This window comes from Chanodichthys erythropterus, chromosome 13 (assembly GCF_024489055.1).
Source record: "Chanodichthys erythropterus isolate Z2021 chromosome 13, ASM2448905v1, whole genome shotgun sequence".
NCBI classification, from domain to species: Eukaryota; Metazoa; Chordata; class Actinopteri; order Cypriniformes; family Xenocyprididae; genus Chanodichthys; species Chanodichthys erythropterus.
In genome coordinates this window covers 39,196,912-39,215,958 of record NC_090233.1, presented here as the reverse complement: position 1 = coordinate 39,215,958, position 19,047 = coordinate 39,196,912, and the positions used below count along the sequence as shown (strand labels likewise).

The 19,047-nt window shown below is 36.4% G+C and overlaps 1 protein-coding gene across 3 annotated transcripts in view; it reads left to right on the top strand.

The window, feature by feature from the left end:
* The first annotated feature begins 143 nt into the window (after window positions 1-143).
* Window positions 144-19,047, top strand: part of mink1 (misshapen-like kinase 1) — a 47,378-nt gene continuing 28,474 nt past the window's right edge. For 2 of the 3 annotated variants that reach the window (XM_067407063.1, XM_067407062.1), the window contains exons 1-9: window positions 145-1,361; window positions 7,411-7,476; window positions 9,270-9,452; window positions 9,687-9,797; window positions 10,876-10,966; window positions 11,373-11,503; window positions 15,060-15,114; window positions 16,824-16,902; window positions 18,406-18,581. In XM_067407063.1, the coding sequence (XP_067263164.1) occupies window positions 1,305-1,361; window positions 7,411-7,476; window positions 9,270-9,452; window positions 9,687-9,797; window positions 10,876-10,966; window positions 11,373-11,503; window positions 15,060-15,114; window positions 16,824-16,902; window positions 18,406-18,581 (949 nt within the window). In that variant the 5' untranslated portion in view covers window positions 145-1,304. Of the gene's footprint in view, window positions 1,362-7,410; window positions 7,477-9,269; window positions 9,453-9,686; window positions 9,798-10,875; window positions 10,967-11,372; window positions 11,504-15,059; window positions 15,115-16,823; window positions 16,903-18,405; window positions 18,582-19,047 lie in introns of all 3 variants that reach the window. The other variant, XM_067407061.1, reaches the window with a different exon arrangement.

Below are 19,047 nucleotides of genomic sequence, written 5' to 3'. Positions count from 1 at the left end.
AACTTGTGTGGTTATGTTCTGCTCAAGTTATGGAGGCATTAACCTGGTACCACCTGTCTCCATTGTAACAAGCTTATTCGGGTAGTTTGTCCCTGTTGTAGCACCGTAGCACAGTCCAGGAAGAAGGGAGTGAGAAGAAGTGTAGGGGAGGGAGGAAAAAAAGGAAAGTGGCTGGAAAACAGTGTTGTGTATTCTTGCAGAGGAGGGACGTCACAGCCCGACCACAGCAGAAGTAGGATAGGATCATACCAAGACAGGAGAAAGAAGTTCAATCTGACACATCAAAACAAACGAGATTACAGCAAAAGGGCAAAGTTGATTCCCGAGGCGACTCAATGGCGAATATCTGAATAATAATATTATTATGTATGCATCGTGACGAGTCGCTGCGTTAAAGGGTCCGAGCTAAAAACAAGGTCCTGTTTATGATTTCCCGTTCTTCCCCCTCTCTTTCTCTCCAACAATTCGGCGGAGGTTTTGCGCACCACCGGGAGGTGCCGCTGACTGACATCAGGAGGGAATGAAAGTTTGCCAGGCGGGCGGAATTTTATTCGACGTAAACACTTCTTGTTTTTGACACCAGGAACGTGTATTTCAACCCGATAGACATTGTAGAGACTTTTAAAAACTGTGGACATTAACTGAACCGAACTGTGACATCGAAATCTACACAGAAATCCTGTTTAAGGCGTGTGCGTGGGTTGCGCCGTAACATGACGGCTACAGTGGCAGATTGACGCGGATATCACGAGCGCCGCTGTTTTGGAGCTCGGCTTTTCACATACCTTGAAGTTCTGCCTATTTATTTACATATTTTGTGATTTATACTGCTCGTGTATATAATATTCTACTGTTTTTGACTGAGGTAGGCTTGACTTAACTTACGCAGTGTGGCCAAAATGAGTGTAGAGACGGAGCGCAGTGTGGCACATCTGATTCAAGCTCATGTAAATGTTGCCATGCAATCTTCAGGATTATAGGCTCAACCTCAGCCTTTATCATCGATAAATGCTCGCTAGGCATTTCTCGATCGTCTCCGGCTAACACTTGCCCGAAGAACCGGATCACTTATCCTTAAAGAACCCTTTGTTTTCCGATAAAGAAGAAACAAACATTTATGGTCAGAAATCCTGCAGCTGTTGTCAGTTAAACTGGTCGCGGCGGGGACGAGCCAAATGTTTCTCGGGGGACCTCATAAGTTTTTCTGAACTGTCCCTTGAAAGAAGCATACTAATAAAATAACATCACGGTCGTAGCTGCAGTTTTGGAGTACGCATTTTGAATTTCCTTCTGAAATCGTAAAAATGTCAGAAAACGCACCTACGCGGAGTCTGGATGACATCGACCTGGCCGCCCTGCGGGTGAGTGAGTGTGAGAGTGTGTTCACCTACCTGCACCTGCCAGAGGCCTTCACACCCAAACACATCCATAACAGTATGATTTATGAGTTATGGGCACAATATTAATACATCAACGAGCTTTTAAATATGATGTTAAAGGTTTACGAGCTCGAGATTGATTTATTTCCTGCGAGCAGGTGAGTCTTGGGCCTGTATTGTGTAATGTAATAATCAAGGCCTGGTTAGTGTATACATTTCTGTGTGTGTCGAAGTCTAGGTCTGTCTCTCTCACACACGTACATTTGTGGTTTGGGAGGGACTACCTTGCAAATAAGTGTTGACACTGAATAGGCTGTAGGCTGTAATCTTAGAATAGCTCCCTTGTTGTATGGGGAATGCCCTGCAAAACATTAGTGTAACTTTCCATTTAGGCCATGGCTCTTTTTGTGTTTACAGTACAAATGCGATGGAATGATTCAGTGGACTGTGTTTTTTTTTATAGCTTCCCTACATTCCCTACTGGCCAGATGCTGGAAAGTCTCAGTTAATGGATAATTTTGATATTTTTTCAAACGTTTTTTGAGTTGCCCAGAAGTGGGCAGATTATTATCATGACATTAATCCAGACTACATGGCAAGAAGTTGATAATCCTTTACCAAAGTCTGTTTTTGCAGGAAACTAGCCTAGTATTATTTTAGCAGTAAATATTATCTTGCTTAATACACCAGCATTCATAAATTTGGGGTCAGTGAGATTTTGGAATATTTTTCGAAGAATTCTCTCGGCTGCATTTATTTGATCAAATAAATACATTAAAACGGTAATATTGTGAAACTTGAAACTTTTACACGTTATGATTTTATGGGAAACAAAATTATTTTTTCCAGGATTCTGTGATGAACAGTAAGAAATCATTGTACTATTGCCTTTACTGTAACATTGGCTCAATTTAATGCATATTTGCTAATAATAGGTATTAACATCTTTAAATAAAAAATCTTACTGACCCCAAACCTTTGCACTTTGCGCAATAGCCTCTGAATAGCTTGCATATGTTGTATACTAGAATAGTCCTTGTGTATTTAATGTGCAAGCAGAAGGCTAATCTAGTCATCTAGCTTAGTGGTATGTTAGCAGGTGGCTAATCCAGTGTCTTAGGGCTAATTATGCTCACTAATTAGGTGAATTCCTGCATATAGATAAGGTAACTTATTTGTCATTCACAAAGAAACATGTTTCATTTTACTGTTTCATTTTATGTGCTTTTGTCATTTGTATTAGTTTTTTTTTATTATTATTATTACCATTTCACTTTTAGCTTTTATTTCTAATTAATTAGTAATTCAACTTAAACATATTTCACTTGTCAATTGGCAAAAATGTTTTTTTAATAGTTTGTTGAGGTATGTGTCCTTCCAAAATAACTGCTTTGAGCCTTGTGAACTGGACATAACCACGATAGGGCTCCATCATTTTGACACTTAAGCAGTCACGCGTGTTAGCGGGGTTGTGAATATGCCATAAACGTTAGAGCTCTGGCCGTAACTCTCTATCTCTCTTGTGTGTTGGTACAGTGAGTTCCTGGGCACAGCTCTCCAGGGTGTGATGTGTCTGATATTGCCCCGAGAGAGGGAGAAAGAGCACGATGATTCACTTAAGCTCATTGTTTGATAGCTGTCCTATATAACACCCACGTACCACATCTCTCATGTACTCTCATAGATGCACGTTTAGAGGAGCAAAACACATTTGGACAATCTCAAGAGTTCTGCCTTAAATGTGTCCCTCTAGCTAGAATCACACACGGTCGAGGTAGTTTGTAGTTACGTTGTATTGTTTTTGAACTTGAGAGCAACCTGCTATCCAGTTCACCTGTGGTCATCTCAGTTTCAGTTCTTGTACGGATCACTTTTAAATAACATTGACTTGCCAGAGCATCAAACTTGGCACAAAAGCAGGTGAAGTTATTTGCTTGTAAATCATATATTTAAAGTGGTCTATTACATAATCATAATAGCATCCATTTGACAGTTAGGTTGTTTATGTAAATGAGACAAATGCTTATGACATCATAACGGAAACCAAAATATCAAATAGTAATGATGCAAGATATTGGTTGGACACAAACTAATGCATATGCATGATGACTTAAATCTGCTATACCTTACAAAATGTAACAGAAGCTTGTCGTTGGCTGATCAAAATAAATCAGCTGTCGAATAAACTAATTTATTAATGTTTATTGGTATCTGAATTCATGTGGTTGCAGGTTATTGATGTAACATGATCTAGTAATGCTTAAATATTGATAACCGTAGGCTGGCTCTGATGTGCATTACTTTAGTGTCTAATGGCTTCATCTCCCTGTCAGATAGCTGCATGCTGTTCTGAATTTTTCCCAGCTGTTTTTGTTTTTCAAACTTAAGTTGGTTTATTGAAGTATTTTATGTAACAGATACTAAGTAGTCTAGCTGTGTTAAATTCTACCCATATTAAAGTGCCCCAATTATGCTTTTTCAAATATTACCTTTCATGCAATGCGTAGCTGTTTGTGAATGTAAAAGTCTTGCAAAGTTTTAAAGATCAAAGTGCACTGCACAAAAAATAAAGATGTCTCCTAAATGAAAGAATTGATTCTGAACTGTTGAAACAAGTCGGCAGCTTCCTGTTACGTACCCATGTAACAAATTTGTATAATTCCAGTTTCATTGGCTGCCCGCAAACAACGTCTCCATTTAGTTTGTATCACTTGGGCTTTTTACACTGCACTTAACCCCCAGCTATTGTCATTTTAAACACCGCCTTTAACCCCAGGTAATGGAACATTTCACACTTGTAATTTAGAAGCGGGGTTAGCCTCACTTTTTACCTGGGGTTATGAAACCCTGCTCGGTTAGCACGGCTTTTGTGGTGTTAACCTCGCATTGCGGTGCCAAACTTCTATAGTGTTAAATGATGCAGTGTTAGGATGTTACAGCTAGACGCTTAGCAACAGACAACCAATCGCGTGCCTCATATTTGCCTGCCTTGGACAGTCGCAGAAACACTGCGCATTGTATATAAACAGTAAATGCATCATTTTAGAGGAAAAATTGACAATTGCTGACAGAAAATGCAACAATTTGAGTGAAGAAGAGACCATTTTATTCTTACCTTTATTGTCCATTCAGTATAAACTTGATATTACAGTTGGCAATACAACATGCGCAATGTTAGCTTTTATGTAAACAGGTCGCGACGTCACGTGCTGTGTTTATCCAGTCAATGACACCGACACTGCAAATAAGGACGTTAACCTAGGGTTTAGGAATGTACAATGTGAAACGTCAGCTTATGAATACCCAGGATTAATTGTTAACCCCAAGTAAATTATGAGCAATGTGAAACGTGAAGCAAGATAACCCAGGATTCTGTTCACCCAGGGTTTAGAATAGGGTTAAATATTGTGAAAAGCCCTACTGTGTATCAAGTGCTGAGAAAGACTCTGGAACTGAAAATCCAATATGTTAAAAGGCGTTTAGTTTCTGTTGCACGCCGTAAGCAGTAGACCAGTCATAACAGACTGGGCCATCTGACCAGTCACAATCAGAGTGGAGTATGCTCACAGAAAGGAGAGGTTTAGAAAAAAATTACAAATTTGTAAAAAAAAAGATTCAATTACAGTTTGTTTTCAAAGAAGTTTCGTAGTCTAATTTGCTCGTCTTTTATGTTAGCATGACAATTAAGATCAAGATTTTTTTTTTTTTTGTCATTTTTAAATTTGTTTTGATGATTTTACTGTATGTTTCAGATGAGATTTTTAGTGAACATTATTGGCATGTATTTCTTTTGGCACATTGCAGTTTATGTGCTGTCCTGTCATTCATCCCATATGCATGGACATACACTTGACACATTTAAAAGATTTATCCTTTATTTTTAATTTTTGTTTCACAGTCTCTGAAAAGCCACAAGCAACCTTTTCAGTAAACGTTCTTCCCCCCTGCAGTCTCCAGGGAAAGCCTTATTATCTGTTTATCATCTTATTCATTGGCTCATTTATTCATTTCCCTGCTTATGTGTCCTCTCTCTCTCTCTTTCTCTCTCTCTGAGACAGATGCTCTCTAGAGTATAGACTAATTTCCTTTGATCTTTGTAAACTTAGTTTGAATATTACAAGGGCACAAATATATATGTTTGATATGACATGCCATTTTATGTTATAAACGGTCTTGTTTTTAATCCTGTTTGTGTTTGTTCTCATTTCCATTCACCCTCTTACTGATGTTTCACATAAGAGCGTGTTGCTCACTTACAGCTCACCACTCCAGATCTCTTTAAGAGAGAGAGAGAGAGAGAGAGAGAGAGAGGAAAAGATAAAAAGGGAGATGAAGAGAGTGAGAGAGAAAAAGATTGCAGTTATTGGAGGCAGATGAGAGTGAGATGATCGTGGTGTGTATATGTGTGTGAGAGCTAGGAAGAACGTTAGCCTTGTCCACCCACAGAGCTGTACCGAGGCCATATTGAATCACACTATGTGTGTGTATGTGCTGCGCTGGCTGTTTTTAACCCTCTACTCATTCTAGTTTTTGGCTGCACTCCCCAGCTGAAGCCACACATTAGAGGTACATAAAGCTGCTTGAGAGTTGCATAATGGGTCTTAATACACGACAATGCCACATAAACTCTCTTTTTAAACCTTGGGGTTTGTAAAAACATGACGCTTTGTCTTGTTCTCAATGGCTGAGCAGGTGATGGTTCTGTCATTGCCATCCTGAGCCAGCAGGGAGCCGCTTGTCTAAGAGAGAAAAATAATCTCCAAAAATAAGCTTTATTTAGGACATTAAATATTTTGTTTTCTGATCATCGTAGACTTAGTTCAGATGATGTAGTTTGTAGGGCTGCACGATTATGAGAAAAATCATAATTGTCAATTATTCCCTTTAAAATGTAATTGCCATTATTAATTTCCAATTATCACATTTTACATTGAATGATGTTTTAAATAGCTTTATACCACTGTTTGAAGCAATGACATGCCATATTTTTATATAAAAATAAACAAGCTGAAAACACCCTTCCTGAAAAACTTGTATTGCTTTTCTATAGCATTATGACTCAAATGTCAACTACATTGGTTTGATTTCTTCTTTAATTAAAAAAAGTAAAAATATGCATGGTATTATAATGCTTAAACTATTATAGTTCTATAAGTTTTATAATTAGTATATTACTATTGAAAATAGTAATATACTAATTATAAAACTAAAATTAAAACAATGGGGAAAAAAAAACTTAACCCATAAAAAGAAAAAAAAGAAACATCTTAAGCAAACTTTTTTTTTATTCTTTGAATGATTATGTAATTGTGGCATTTGTAATTGTAATCATGATTAGAAATTCGATTAATTGTCCAGCCCTAGTAGTTTGGATATTTTCCACTGAGAGTGACAGAATTAGAGAGTACAGAGAGTGAAGTTCTGACTGATATGGCCAAAACATAACCAGGCCAAGTACACAAATGCAGACACTTCTAGCTTAGCTAGCTCTATTTTATGTGTCGCTGCATACTGAAATGTCTGACCACAATTTATTAATCCTCAGCATTGCCGCAAGGGGATACTACAACTATATTAGCATAAAATATCTTCATTCTTTTCTTTTTTTTCAGCTAAGAGACTGAATAGTAAAGCTTAAAGTCAGCACAAAATGAAAATTCACCTTATCTATTTTGTAAATGCATGGTATTGATAATATTTTTTTTAACATTTTAATGGCACAGACTTAATTAACTCTAGGTTCCTCTACCTTCCCCTGAAGTTTTGCTTTGTCAACACCAGAGCACATCATAAAATGTTCAACCAGACTGCTTGTTTACAGTACTGTATGTTGGTCAAGTTCTGGCATCTGCGTTCACATTCTTGAGTAAAGTATTTTCTGGCCTAAGCCTCTATGGTATTCTGGGGTTTTATTGTCATTGGACGGAAGTAAATCCAAATGAATTTCCCTCTACAGTCTTTATTTTAGGGTGTTTGCATGATTGCATAATTGTATGATTTCATGATCTTAAAAATTGTTTCTCTCTGTCAGGACCCAGCAGGAATCTTTGAGCTGGTGGAAGTCGTGGGCAATGGCACCTACGGACAAGTGTACAAGGTGAGAGAAAGAGGGATGATGATATTTCTTAGGAGTAAATGCTAACTTATTGTTACTCAGCAAGAATAGATTACCCCTTGGATGATAAATAAAAGTCCCATTTGTGTTCTTAGAAAAATCAAGTTCTGTACTGTGTGTGTTTGAGAGCGAGAGTGATGATGGATTTACTGGGAGATGGATTAGAGATGCTGGTACATGAGTAACAGTGGACAGAAGTGCTTTAGAGCATTTGTTTGCATGTGTACGTGAGGGCATGTGTGAGAATGTCATTGCACTCTCAGCGTGGTGCAATAACACACAGAGTACCTCAGACACTGCAGCTGTGCTCAGACCTGTCAATACTCGCCGTTGAGATGAAGATGCCTGGACAAGGGGAGGAAGAATGAATGCACATAAATTTCGATGTTTAAAGCTAAAATGTGTAATTTCTGTGCTACTATTGCCGCCAAACGAAATTGGAATAATAATGATAGTTTTAAAACAGATTTCATATAAAACTCCCCTCATCTCCTATTGGTCAGTCAAACATATATTCCTGCCCAAAACTCACTCTATTGGTTAAACCAGTGATGCTGTTTGGGTTAGTCAGGTATGTTAACACTTTTTGGATAAATTGGTCTATTAATGGCTTACTTATAGTCTGCATATTAAGCTGGGATAGGAGAGAGTATTTTAACACACTTCATTCTTAAGGATCCACATGACATGATAGTGTGTAATAAGTCATTATACTTGAAGACTCAAATAGTGATTTTAACCCTAAAGGCCTCTGTAATTATTGCAATGTATGGCATAAGCCGCCTTTACAGAGTGTGTAGGGTGTAATTTGTACTTCAGGCTGTATTGTTCGGAAAATGTTTCATTTGTAGACTGTAGTGAGGATATAGTTTATGTCATGGTGTATGAGTGTGTACTGTAGGTTATAAAGGGATGTGGTGTGTATGATGAGTGTTTGGCTTATGGGTAGGCAGTGAGGTAGTTTTAGTGTTGTGTTGAATATGTAGTTTGTAGACCAGTGTATACAATGTGTCTTACTGTGGTATTTCTCAAAGTACTATGGTTTTACCATAGTTATTTTGAAAGGGTAATTATATGCAAATGAGACCAAGGTCATGAAGAACAGACTTACAGTCTGTAATATGTATATATGTAATATATATTATTATACTGTTATGTTATATATTAATATACTATATATATAATGTACCTTTATTTGGATTTGATCATTTGTTCAGCCCGCCAAATAACTTTTTTGTCTGATGAAATTTTGTGGAAATGCATACACTGCCATTCAAAAGTTTTTTGAAAGAAGACTTAAAATAACTTTCTATTTTAATATATTTTAAACTCATTTATTCAAAGCTGAACTTTCAGCAGCCATTACTTCGGTATTAAGTGTCACATGGTCCTTGAGAAATCATCATGTGCTGATTTTGGTGCTTCACCAACATTTTTTTTTTTTTAAATTCAGGATTTTTTGATGAATATGAAGTTCAATGAATAGCATTTATTTGATAGATATCTTTTGTAACATTATAAATATCTTTGCTGTCACTTTTGATCAATTTAATATGTCCTTGCTGAATAAAAGTATTAAATTTCAAAAAAAAAAAAAAACTTATTGACCCCACACTTGTGAATGACAGTTTATTTTTGTGTACTTTTATGCCTCACTGTCTCATTTTTGCTCATGTTAAATTAAATATGGTATCTACTCTGATTACGGTGTATTAACAAAGTTAGTAAATTAGTCATTTCTATGCTACTTGCTATTGAAATTCTTTCTGTCTCAGGGTCGTCATGTAAAGACGGGTCAGCTGGCAGCCATAAAGGTCATGGATGTGACTGAGGAAGAGGAGGAGGAGATTAAAGCTGAGATTAACATGCTGAAGAAGTACAGTCACCATAGAAACATTGCCACCTACTACGGGGCCTTCGTCAAGAAGAGTCCGCCCGGACACGATGACCAGCTCTGGGTCTGTGTTTCCTCACTCGCATAACCTGCGACTTCTGACCTTATAACTGATCTCATGATTGCTAAATGTCTTGGATCATGACATTGTGATCAAATATATCTATAGTCTGCTATTAACTTAATGGTTTAGCAAGAAATATTGATATTTAGAGGTCATGGACCTTGTTGATTTGGAAAAAATGGCCTGTATCTGCTTGCAGTTTCATATATGTACATTTTATGTGTTTTTGTTTAGTTGGTGATGGAGTTTTGTGGTGCCGGCTCAGTGACAGACTTGGTGAAGAACACAAAGGGCAACTCTCTGAAAGAAGACTGGATCGCTTATATCTGCAGAGAGATACTGAGAGTGAGACTCTTAAAATCACCATGAAATCAAAATTGACAATTCTTTTCGCAGTGTTTATTATGAATGATTTATCTGTGCCTATCTTTTTTTTTCTTAAATTCATGTGCCTTCATAGTTTTTAATCAAAAACACTAAAGGCCCGTTCACACCAAAGACGATAACTATAAAGATGTAGTTCTAAAAATCGTTCTAAATGCAAAAGAATATCACTGTCCACACCACAGCTGTAATGATAACGATATAGAGAAACGATACCATTGGGCTCACTTTGAGAAAAAGATTTTTCCAGCTGTTGAACAATAAAATATTGACAGCCAATCAGAATCCATTCTAATTTAAGGGCTCACGCATGTAAAATGTCATTGCAGACATTGCAGAGAAGTTAATCGCAGAAGTCCAGAAAAACTCACTACTGTATGACAAGTCAAAACCCCTTTTCAAGCATACTTGAAAGAAAATGAATATATGGAAAGCAATTGGTCATACCCTCGGAATAAATGGTGAAAAGTATTAACGATGAGATCATTATGCCAGGCTAGCAAACATAAAATTACCTCAGGTGTCCAATGCTAGTTTTGACGCTTCCTTTTAAGTTGCAGTGAAAAAGACTAGGCGTTGTTTTTATTTCACTATATTGACTACGTCAGCTAAGTTCACTGTTAGATTAGATCGATTACACTAGCTATTCACTCGAAACATAGCATGCTGAGGACATCTGCTGGTTAAAGCCGTGTAAGTGCAACAAGAACAGTGAAAAAATGTTGTACACACTTTGAAACCTCAGTGCATGAGCTTAGAATAAACAGACCGTTATCGTTTGTTGGTGTGGACGCAAATATACAGTAGTTATCGTTATAATTATCTTTATAGTTATCGTTCTTTGTGTGAACAACATATGTGGGACAATAATCCAATCCTTTCAGGCACCTGTATATATGTCACAACATAGAAAAAAAGATACACATTACAAGCCTGATACACGATTCCTATCTGCAGCTTTACATGAGTTGATCTTTTAGTTGGATGTAATTGTATGTAATGTTGCACAGCCAGTAAACACTGTCTCTCTGTTCCTCAGGGTCTGTCTCACCTTCATACTCATAAAGTCATCCACAGAGACATCAAGGGACAGAATGTACTGCTTACAGAGAATGCAGAGGTTAAACTCGGTAAGTGTGATATTTGCTTGACACAAAACAGAAAAAAACAGACTAACTCATTATCTCTGTCTGTTTCTATGATATTTGATTTGTGTAGCCCGGTTTTGTATGTTTGAGTGTGTGTGTTGTCTAGCCTATATCTTGTCTGATTAGAGAACATCATCTTTTAACAACTAGAGCAAAGCACCAAAGCTCATTAATATAGGCCTGACACCATGACAAAAATATCTTCACACACCACAACCTGAGGGAGAGTGTGGTGGAAGTGGAAGAGTGTGTCGGCTTGTATGAGAAGCAAGGAATTAGCGCAGCTGAATATAAACATTTTGGCTGTGCAACAGGTTTCGTGAGAGCAAAATGTGTCCTGTAATATTACAGACTTTGATTGGTTCCTCTTTTCTCACTCTCTCTGCAGTGGATTTTGGGGTGAGCGCACAGTTGGATCGTACAGTCGGCAGAAGAAACACTTTCATTGGCACTCCGTACTGGATGGCCCCAGAAGTCATTGCCTGTGATGAGAATCCTGACTCCACATATGATTACAGGGTAAAATGAGCTTCTGAATGTTGATGTAAACCACTGTTCAAAAGTTTGGGGTTGGAAAGATTTTTTTTTTTTTTTTTTTTTTTTTTTAAGTAGTCATTTATGCTCACCAAGGCTAGATTTATTTGATCAAAAATACAGTAAAAACAGTAATATTGTGAAATATTACAATTTTAAATAATTTTCTATTTTAATATATTAAAATGATAGCAAAGCTGAATTCAGCATCATTAATCCATTCTTCTCGTGTCACATGAGCATTCAGAAATCATTCGAATATGCTGATTTAGAATTTTAGAGAAATTTCTTATAAATGTTGAAAACAGTTGTGCAGCTTAATATTTTTGTGGAAACTGTGATACATTTTTTCAGGATTCTTTAATTTTACAGAACGATTAAAAGAACAGCAGATTTGAAATAGAAATCTTTTATAACATTATAAATGTGTTAACTTTTGTTAAACTAATTAAAAGTGAATTTATGTCACTTTTAATTAGTTTAATGCATCCTTGCTGAATAAACTTTTTAATTTCTTTAAAAATCTCACTGACCTCAAACCATTGAATGGTAGTGTACATCTGTGTGTGGGTCACATTCGCTGTGTCTGAAATCACATACTGTCTGAGTAGGTACTACATGTGAATTTGAACTTACTTTGTGACTGTTAAAATATATGTTCTGTATGGTATGAATATGGGTTGTATGACTAAAATTCGAACATGCTACATTTGCTATGTTGTTACTATTATGCGACCTACCAGTGTAAGTATTATAGTTATAAGTTTCGGACTCAGCGATTGTCTTTGTTTTAAAAGGTCACTTCCTCTACTAGTGCTGGGTAAAAAAATGTCTAATTTTTATGAACCGATATCGATTCTTAAATCCCAAGAATCAATTAGTTTAGTCTGTTTTCAGTTGATGAATGAGCAGAATATGTAGCGCCTCCCATCCAATAAATCGCAATAATCTTTGCTTTGTTACTTTTGATATAAAGCAAAGTCTCAGATTTCAAATGACATCCATCTTATTATGAGATTCAAAAAATAAATACCGTTTTGGCGCTGTTTAATGTGGTGTGACAGACAGATCGCTTTAGCGCCTCAGTTAAAGAGAAGCAGCAGCACGGCAGAGTGCATGTGAACATCCTCTCCTCCGCTTTAATACCAGAAAAGTGAACTCTAGAAAGCAACATTCTGATAAATGTACATATTCTATTCATATTCTATTCATATTCATATTCTATTCTATTCTATTCTATAACTATGTACATATTCGTTATAATTTTTAATGTTCTTCGATATTTAATGCATGTTTGAATAAATCGGTTGTGACAGCCACGATTTAAATGTTTATATTTCAAAAAAACGAATTGGAGTAGAAATATGATTATGTAATTCTAAACTTTATTTATAATAAAAACGTTGTTGAGTGTAATTTAAGTGTTTGTATATAAATAAGTTAATTTAACCTTCAATATTATTATAGTAGTACCAACTGACTACCATGTGTAGTATACAGCATTAGTTGAGAGATTTTTTTCCTCTAGAAAATTTGCCATGTACTGTAACTCATATACTACATCCAAAAGAATCGAAATCGTAATCGAATCGAAAGCATGTGAATAGTAATCGAATCAAATCGTGAAAATTGTGTCAATACCCAGCCCTATCCTCTATGGTGTCCTCATGTGATAGTAAAGTGTCCATCAAATGCACACTTCAGAATCTCTGTGGAAATATTGTGTTATCCGGGTACTTTCCACCAACTGTTTTTCGAATACTATAGAATCAAACATACTATGCTGGCGTGCAGTTTTTCACATACTATATAGTAGGGAAGTATTCAATTTTGGATGCAATGATTGTCTTTGTTTTAAAAGGTACACTAGGCATTTTTTCCATTTTTAATCTTAAGAAAAAATTAGTACTCATAACTACTATTTTACAGCATGTTTAACGGACTAGTGGCCTAGAAAAAGCTGGATAAGGGTCTTCTCTCATGGTGGCTGCCATGTTGAGATCACATAAAGCCTAATACCAATACTGACACCTCTATCACATGGAGAGGGTTTTGTAAATTCTGACAATAAAATGGGAATTTTCAATTATATCAATTTAACATTATAAAAGCCATTATCAACATTTAAATGGCAAAGTAATAGGTTTTTTCTCAAGTTTTTGATTGACCAAAGTAATATTAATCACCATAAAAACCTGTCAACCAATAATATGTGACATTTAACTTGATCAATATTTAGTAAAGTAATATTGTATACTACCCCTTTCTCTCTGTTTGCTTTGAATGGCTATCGCAGGGGTGGCTCAGTCTCAGTCTGAGAGCCTCAGTCCTGCAAAGTTTAGCTCCAACCTTGATGATAACTCACCTGCCTATAGAGGGTATGCACGTGACGTCACTGTTGACCATTAGGACTGCGGTCACGCACGCTGAGTGGCAAAAGACTGAGCGGCAGCGTGAATGTCGCAAAAAAACACACAAAACACATTAAAAATGGGAAAGAGCTTTGCGGCTGACTGTACAAATAGATTTGACACAAACCCCAAGGTATATATTTAAAAACTATTGAAAGCAACAGAAAAAGAAGCAAATGGATCACTGCAATTCACAGAAACAGCTGGACTCCAGCAGAGAAACATGGATTTGCAGTTATCATTTTGTGTCGAATTGTTGGATTTTGAGGTAAAATCATACCGTATATATTGTATTGTTATATATTATGTTGACGACTCATCAATTAAATATTTTCCATCTTATATTATGCATAATTGAAATAATGTTTTTAAATAAACAACACTGTCAAAAACTATACTATAAAACTATATATGTATTAGGGCTGGACAATATGACGATATAACATTGATATAAGTGATTAAGCAGATTTAAACCTACCGATATTGTAGTTATATAAAATATTCAGAGCCAGATTTGCTTTATGTATTTCCCCTGCGTCAAATCAGGCACATATAAATGTCATGAAACACGACTCCTGGCTGCATGTCAATATCCATGGATTAAGTTTATTTGACAAGTTGTAAGAAACACTTTCGAGTCCAACCTTTAGGGTAATTCGTTAGTTTTACTCACGTTTTCACCGTTTCTCCTATTAATCCAGTTACGCAGCAGGTTCTTTTGCCACTCAGTCCAGCTGAGGGAGCGCGTTTTCGGCGGGAAAGTGACGTAGATGCATACCCTCTATAGCTTTCTAGCTACACTTCAGACCTTGATTAGCTTGTTCAGGTGTGTTTTATTAGGGTTGAACTCTGCAGAACTGTGGCTCTCCAGGACCAGGGTTAGCCACCCCTGGGCTATAGCATTGTCTGCAACTGCTTGCAGGAGAAATGGTTCCTCTAAACTACTGTTTATTGGCAACGTTCTTTGTTTTTCACTTTTAAGCTCATGATATGTGAGGATCCTCTTAATACAACATAATATTGGAAGTATGAATTTTTCAATATCAATCAGCCCATCCCTATTATTGCGCCTCTTGTATTGATTGTGTGTGTGACTTTGCTTGAATACATTTTTTTATTTTATTTTACAGAGTGATATCTGGTCTCTGGGAATCACCGCTATAGAGATGGCTGAAGGAGCACCTCGTAAGTGCACTGTGTGTTTACAGATACATCCTCATATTACAGTGTGGATCCAAACCTTAATATGAACAAAATAACTATCAGTCCCTCTGCCAGCAGCATGACACTCACATTACAATCGCAATTACAGGTCCTTTTTTAAAGTGGATAATCAAAAAATGATTGAATATGTGAGTTTGCACAGTTACTGCTTTCACTTTACTGCTCACATACTCTGGTCTGAAATGCAAATGGAGTGATATATGCAATAACGTTCTGTTTCTAATAAGCACATGCTTCAGTTGTGTCGACTTCTGCTTTAAATGCTCAAGCTATTTAGAGTCGGATGCATTCTGATGGGCTGTTAAAGTTTAATCGTTCATCAGCTGGGAAAAAATTCTGAAAGTGATTTCAAGGATATTGTTTAATTTCAATAAATTTCAAGGATTTATTGTGTGGACTTCCCTATACTTATGGAATTAAAATGATTATTAAAACTTTATAGTTTTCATTATAGTTATCGTCGTTGGTGTAAACGGGCCTTAAAGGATTAGTCCACTTTTAAATAAACTTTTCCTAATAATTTACTCACCCCCATTTCATCCAAGATGTCCATGTCTTTCTTTCTTTAGTTGAAAAGAAATTAAGGTTTTTGATGAAAACATTCCAGGATTTTTCTCCTTATAGTGGACTTCAATGGGCACCAAACAGTTGAAGGTCAAAATTAGTTTCAGTGCAGCTTCAAATTGTTCTACATGATCCCAGATGAAAAATAAGGGTCTTATCTAGTGAAACCATCGCTCATTTTCTAAAAACATTTGAAAATTATATAAGTTTTAATAATAAGCTCATCTTGAACTAGCTCTCTTCTTCTTCTTCTCTATTAGAATTCCAGCATTGTAGACACTGCTAAGCGTATTACTGCCCTCCTCAGGTCAAAGTTTTGTACTAATTTTTATATGCAATATGCTAGTTCAATAGTATATAACAATTTAGTTCAAACTTTGACCTGTGGAGGGCAGTAATACGCTTAGCAGTGTCTACAATGCTGGAATTCTAATAGAGAAGAAGAAGAGAGCTAGTTCAAGATGAGCATTTATGATTAAAACTTATATAATTTTCAATTTTTTTCAGAAAATGAGCGATGGTTTTACTAGATAAGACCCTTATTTCTCATCTGGGATTGTGTAGAACAATTTGAAGCTGCACTGAAACTAATTTTGACCTTCAACTGTTTGGTGCCCATTGAAGTCCACTATAAGGAGAATAATCCTGGAATGTTTTCATCAAAAACCTTAATTTCTTTTCGACTAAAAAAAAAAAAACATGAACATCTTGGATGACATGGGGGTGAGTAAATTATCAGGAAAAGTTTATTTAAAAGTGGACTAATCCTTTAATATGACGTGCGTTTTTCATTTTTGCAAAAATATTTAAAACATTTTACAAACCAAGCAAACAATAATACTAATTAAACCTCCCTTTCTTCCATACCTGTTATGCCAGTTGAACAGAGGTCGATCTGTATGCTATTGTCGTAACTTATGCAGCACAACACTTGGTCATATTCTTTCTCACACACTCACACGGACAGCGTGTAGCAGCGGCCCAGTCACTGTTCTGCTTTAGTTCATGAATTGTTGTCACCTCTTGAGTCAGTTAGTATGATGATGGGGCACATGGGTGAAAGAGTCTTTTATCAGCATGTTTGATTTCTGTGCTCTTTCCCTCAGCGTTGTGTGACATGCATCCTATGCGAGCTTTGTTCCTTATCCCACGGAACCCTCCTCCTAAACTGAAGTCCAAGAAATGGTGAGGACACACTGTTTCAGCTGTTATTTTAAGATCAATCTATATTTTCCTTCTTCCTTCCCTCCCTTTTTTCCCCTCGTCTATATATACATGCACTGCATACTTATGATCGCTGCCATCCATATAGCTTCTCTTTTTGTATGTGGTTTCCTCATTTAATATTGTTTTTCAGACAGGAGTTGCCGTTTTGCACCCACCTACATCCTCACACATATATAGAGTGCTGTTGCATGATGAAAAATTTGTTCTCTTTCTACCTTCAGTTTATCTATGTTTTTGTCTTTCTTTCTGTTGGTTGCAGTTGTCACATATTGGCATGCCATGCTATAGTTTTCAGATTGGAGTTATTTTGGTCCTTCTGGTCAGAGCCCTGCCCTTGAACAGCTGGTTATAGAAGTAGAGATGGAGCATATGTTGGGTTTGAATTCAGAAGGCAGCCATGTTGCGTTTTACTGCATTGTGTCTTATTAGCAATGATGTGTAAAATATTCTGCTTCCTGTTTAAAACAGCCTGTTTTGTTGTGTGTGTCTGATTGATTTAGATTCTTTTTTTCCTTTAAAACTTTATATTGAAAGTAATAATATTATACTTTTATTCAACAAGGATGCATTAAATTGATCAAATATGACAACAGACATTTATAATAAACAAATAAATGCTGTTCTTCTGAACTTTGTTCATCAAAGAATTTTGGTTTCCACAAAAATATTAAGCAGCACAACTGTTCTCAACATTAATAATAAGAAATTTTAATTGAACCAAATCAGCATATTAAAATGATCATGTGACACCGAAGACTGGAGTAATGGCTGCTGAAAAGTTTGCCATCACAGGAATAAATTACGTTTTAAAATATATCAAAATGGAAAACCGTTATTTTAAATTGTAATAATATTTTATGGTTTGTGTTTTGATTATATACATCATAGATGCAAACTCCTCACCTTTTTTAGATCAAAATGGGTCACCTGTGGGAGTTTTATGGGGTGTAGAGGGGGGTCTTACAAGGGTATCCTGCATAGCATTTCATTATTTATATTATGAGATTTTAACCAAATGTTGATTTTTGGTCAAATGTTGCAACAATGTTAATTTTTTGTATAAAAAATTACAGTTTTTAACATTTAAGAGCTTTTTACATTTATTTTTTATTTCCCTGTAAGTAACTACAAATGAGCATGTAAAGCAAATACCTTTTAAAAAATTATGTGCGCAGCATGCCCCCGCCCCGCACAATGTTCTCACCTTTTTTCCTCCATACCTGTTTGCATCCCTGATACATGCAGCCTTGGTGAGCATAAGAAACTTCTTTCAAAACCATTTAAAAAATCTTACCGATCGTAACTGGCTTGAAACTTTTTTGCACAGACCTGAGGCCTGTGGGGCATTCCCTTCTGCCCTGGACTGTACAAAAGCATTCTATAATCATTTTTTTCTTTCTTTCTTGAATTGACTTTGTTGCTAATACATTAATTTCTTGCATGTTTTTCTGTCTCTTTCAGGTCTAAGAAGTTTATTGACTTCATCGAGGGATGTCTGGTGAAGTCATATCCAAGTCGTCCATCCACAGAGCAGCTCCTGAAGCATTCGTTCATCAGAGACCAGCCCACTGAGAGACAGGTCCGCATCCAGCTCAAAGATCACATTGACCGCACACGCAAGAAACGCGGCGAAAAAGGTATGTGTCGTGTGTTTTCTTTAATGTTGCCTTTACAAATGGTTTTAGACAAAATACAAGAACAGTAGAGCTTTTTTAATCACAAAAGCCCCAAACATTTCATGACCCAAGCGCTTGATAATGAATTTGGTAGTTAAATCAGTTTTGTTATCAGAGTCAGGACAGATGCAGATGCATGAAGTATGTTTCCACCCATTTGCACACTGGAGCTCTGTGGTGGAACAGAAGATTTAATAAAGTTTGTGTGCTTGCCTTTGTGCAGTGAGGTCACCAAGACTCCCTTCCAATCAGAGCTCATCTTTGCCTTGGTCCACAAATAGGGTGCTTGTGCATAACTGTGCGTAGCTTAGAGTAACTCAGTAATCAAATAGTGCAGCTGGGCTTGAATTATGTTTCTTTTTGGTTATAAGAAAGAGGAACAGCTAAAAATGGAAGCATCCAGCCAGCAGCCTTCAGCAGTATTATT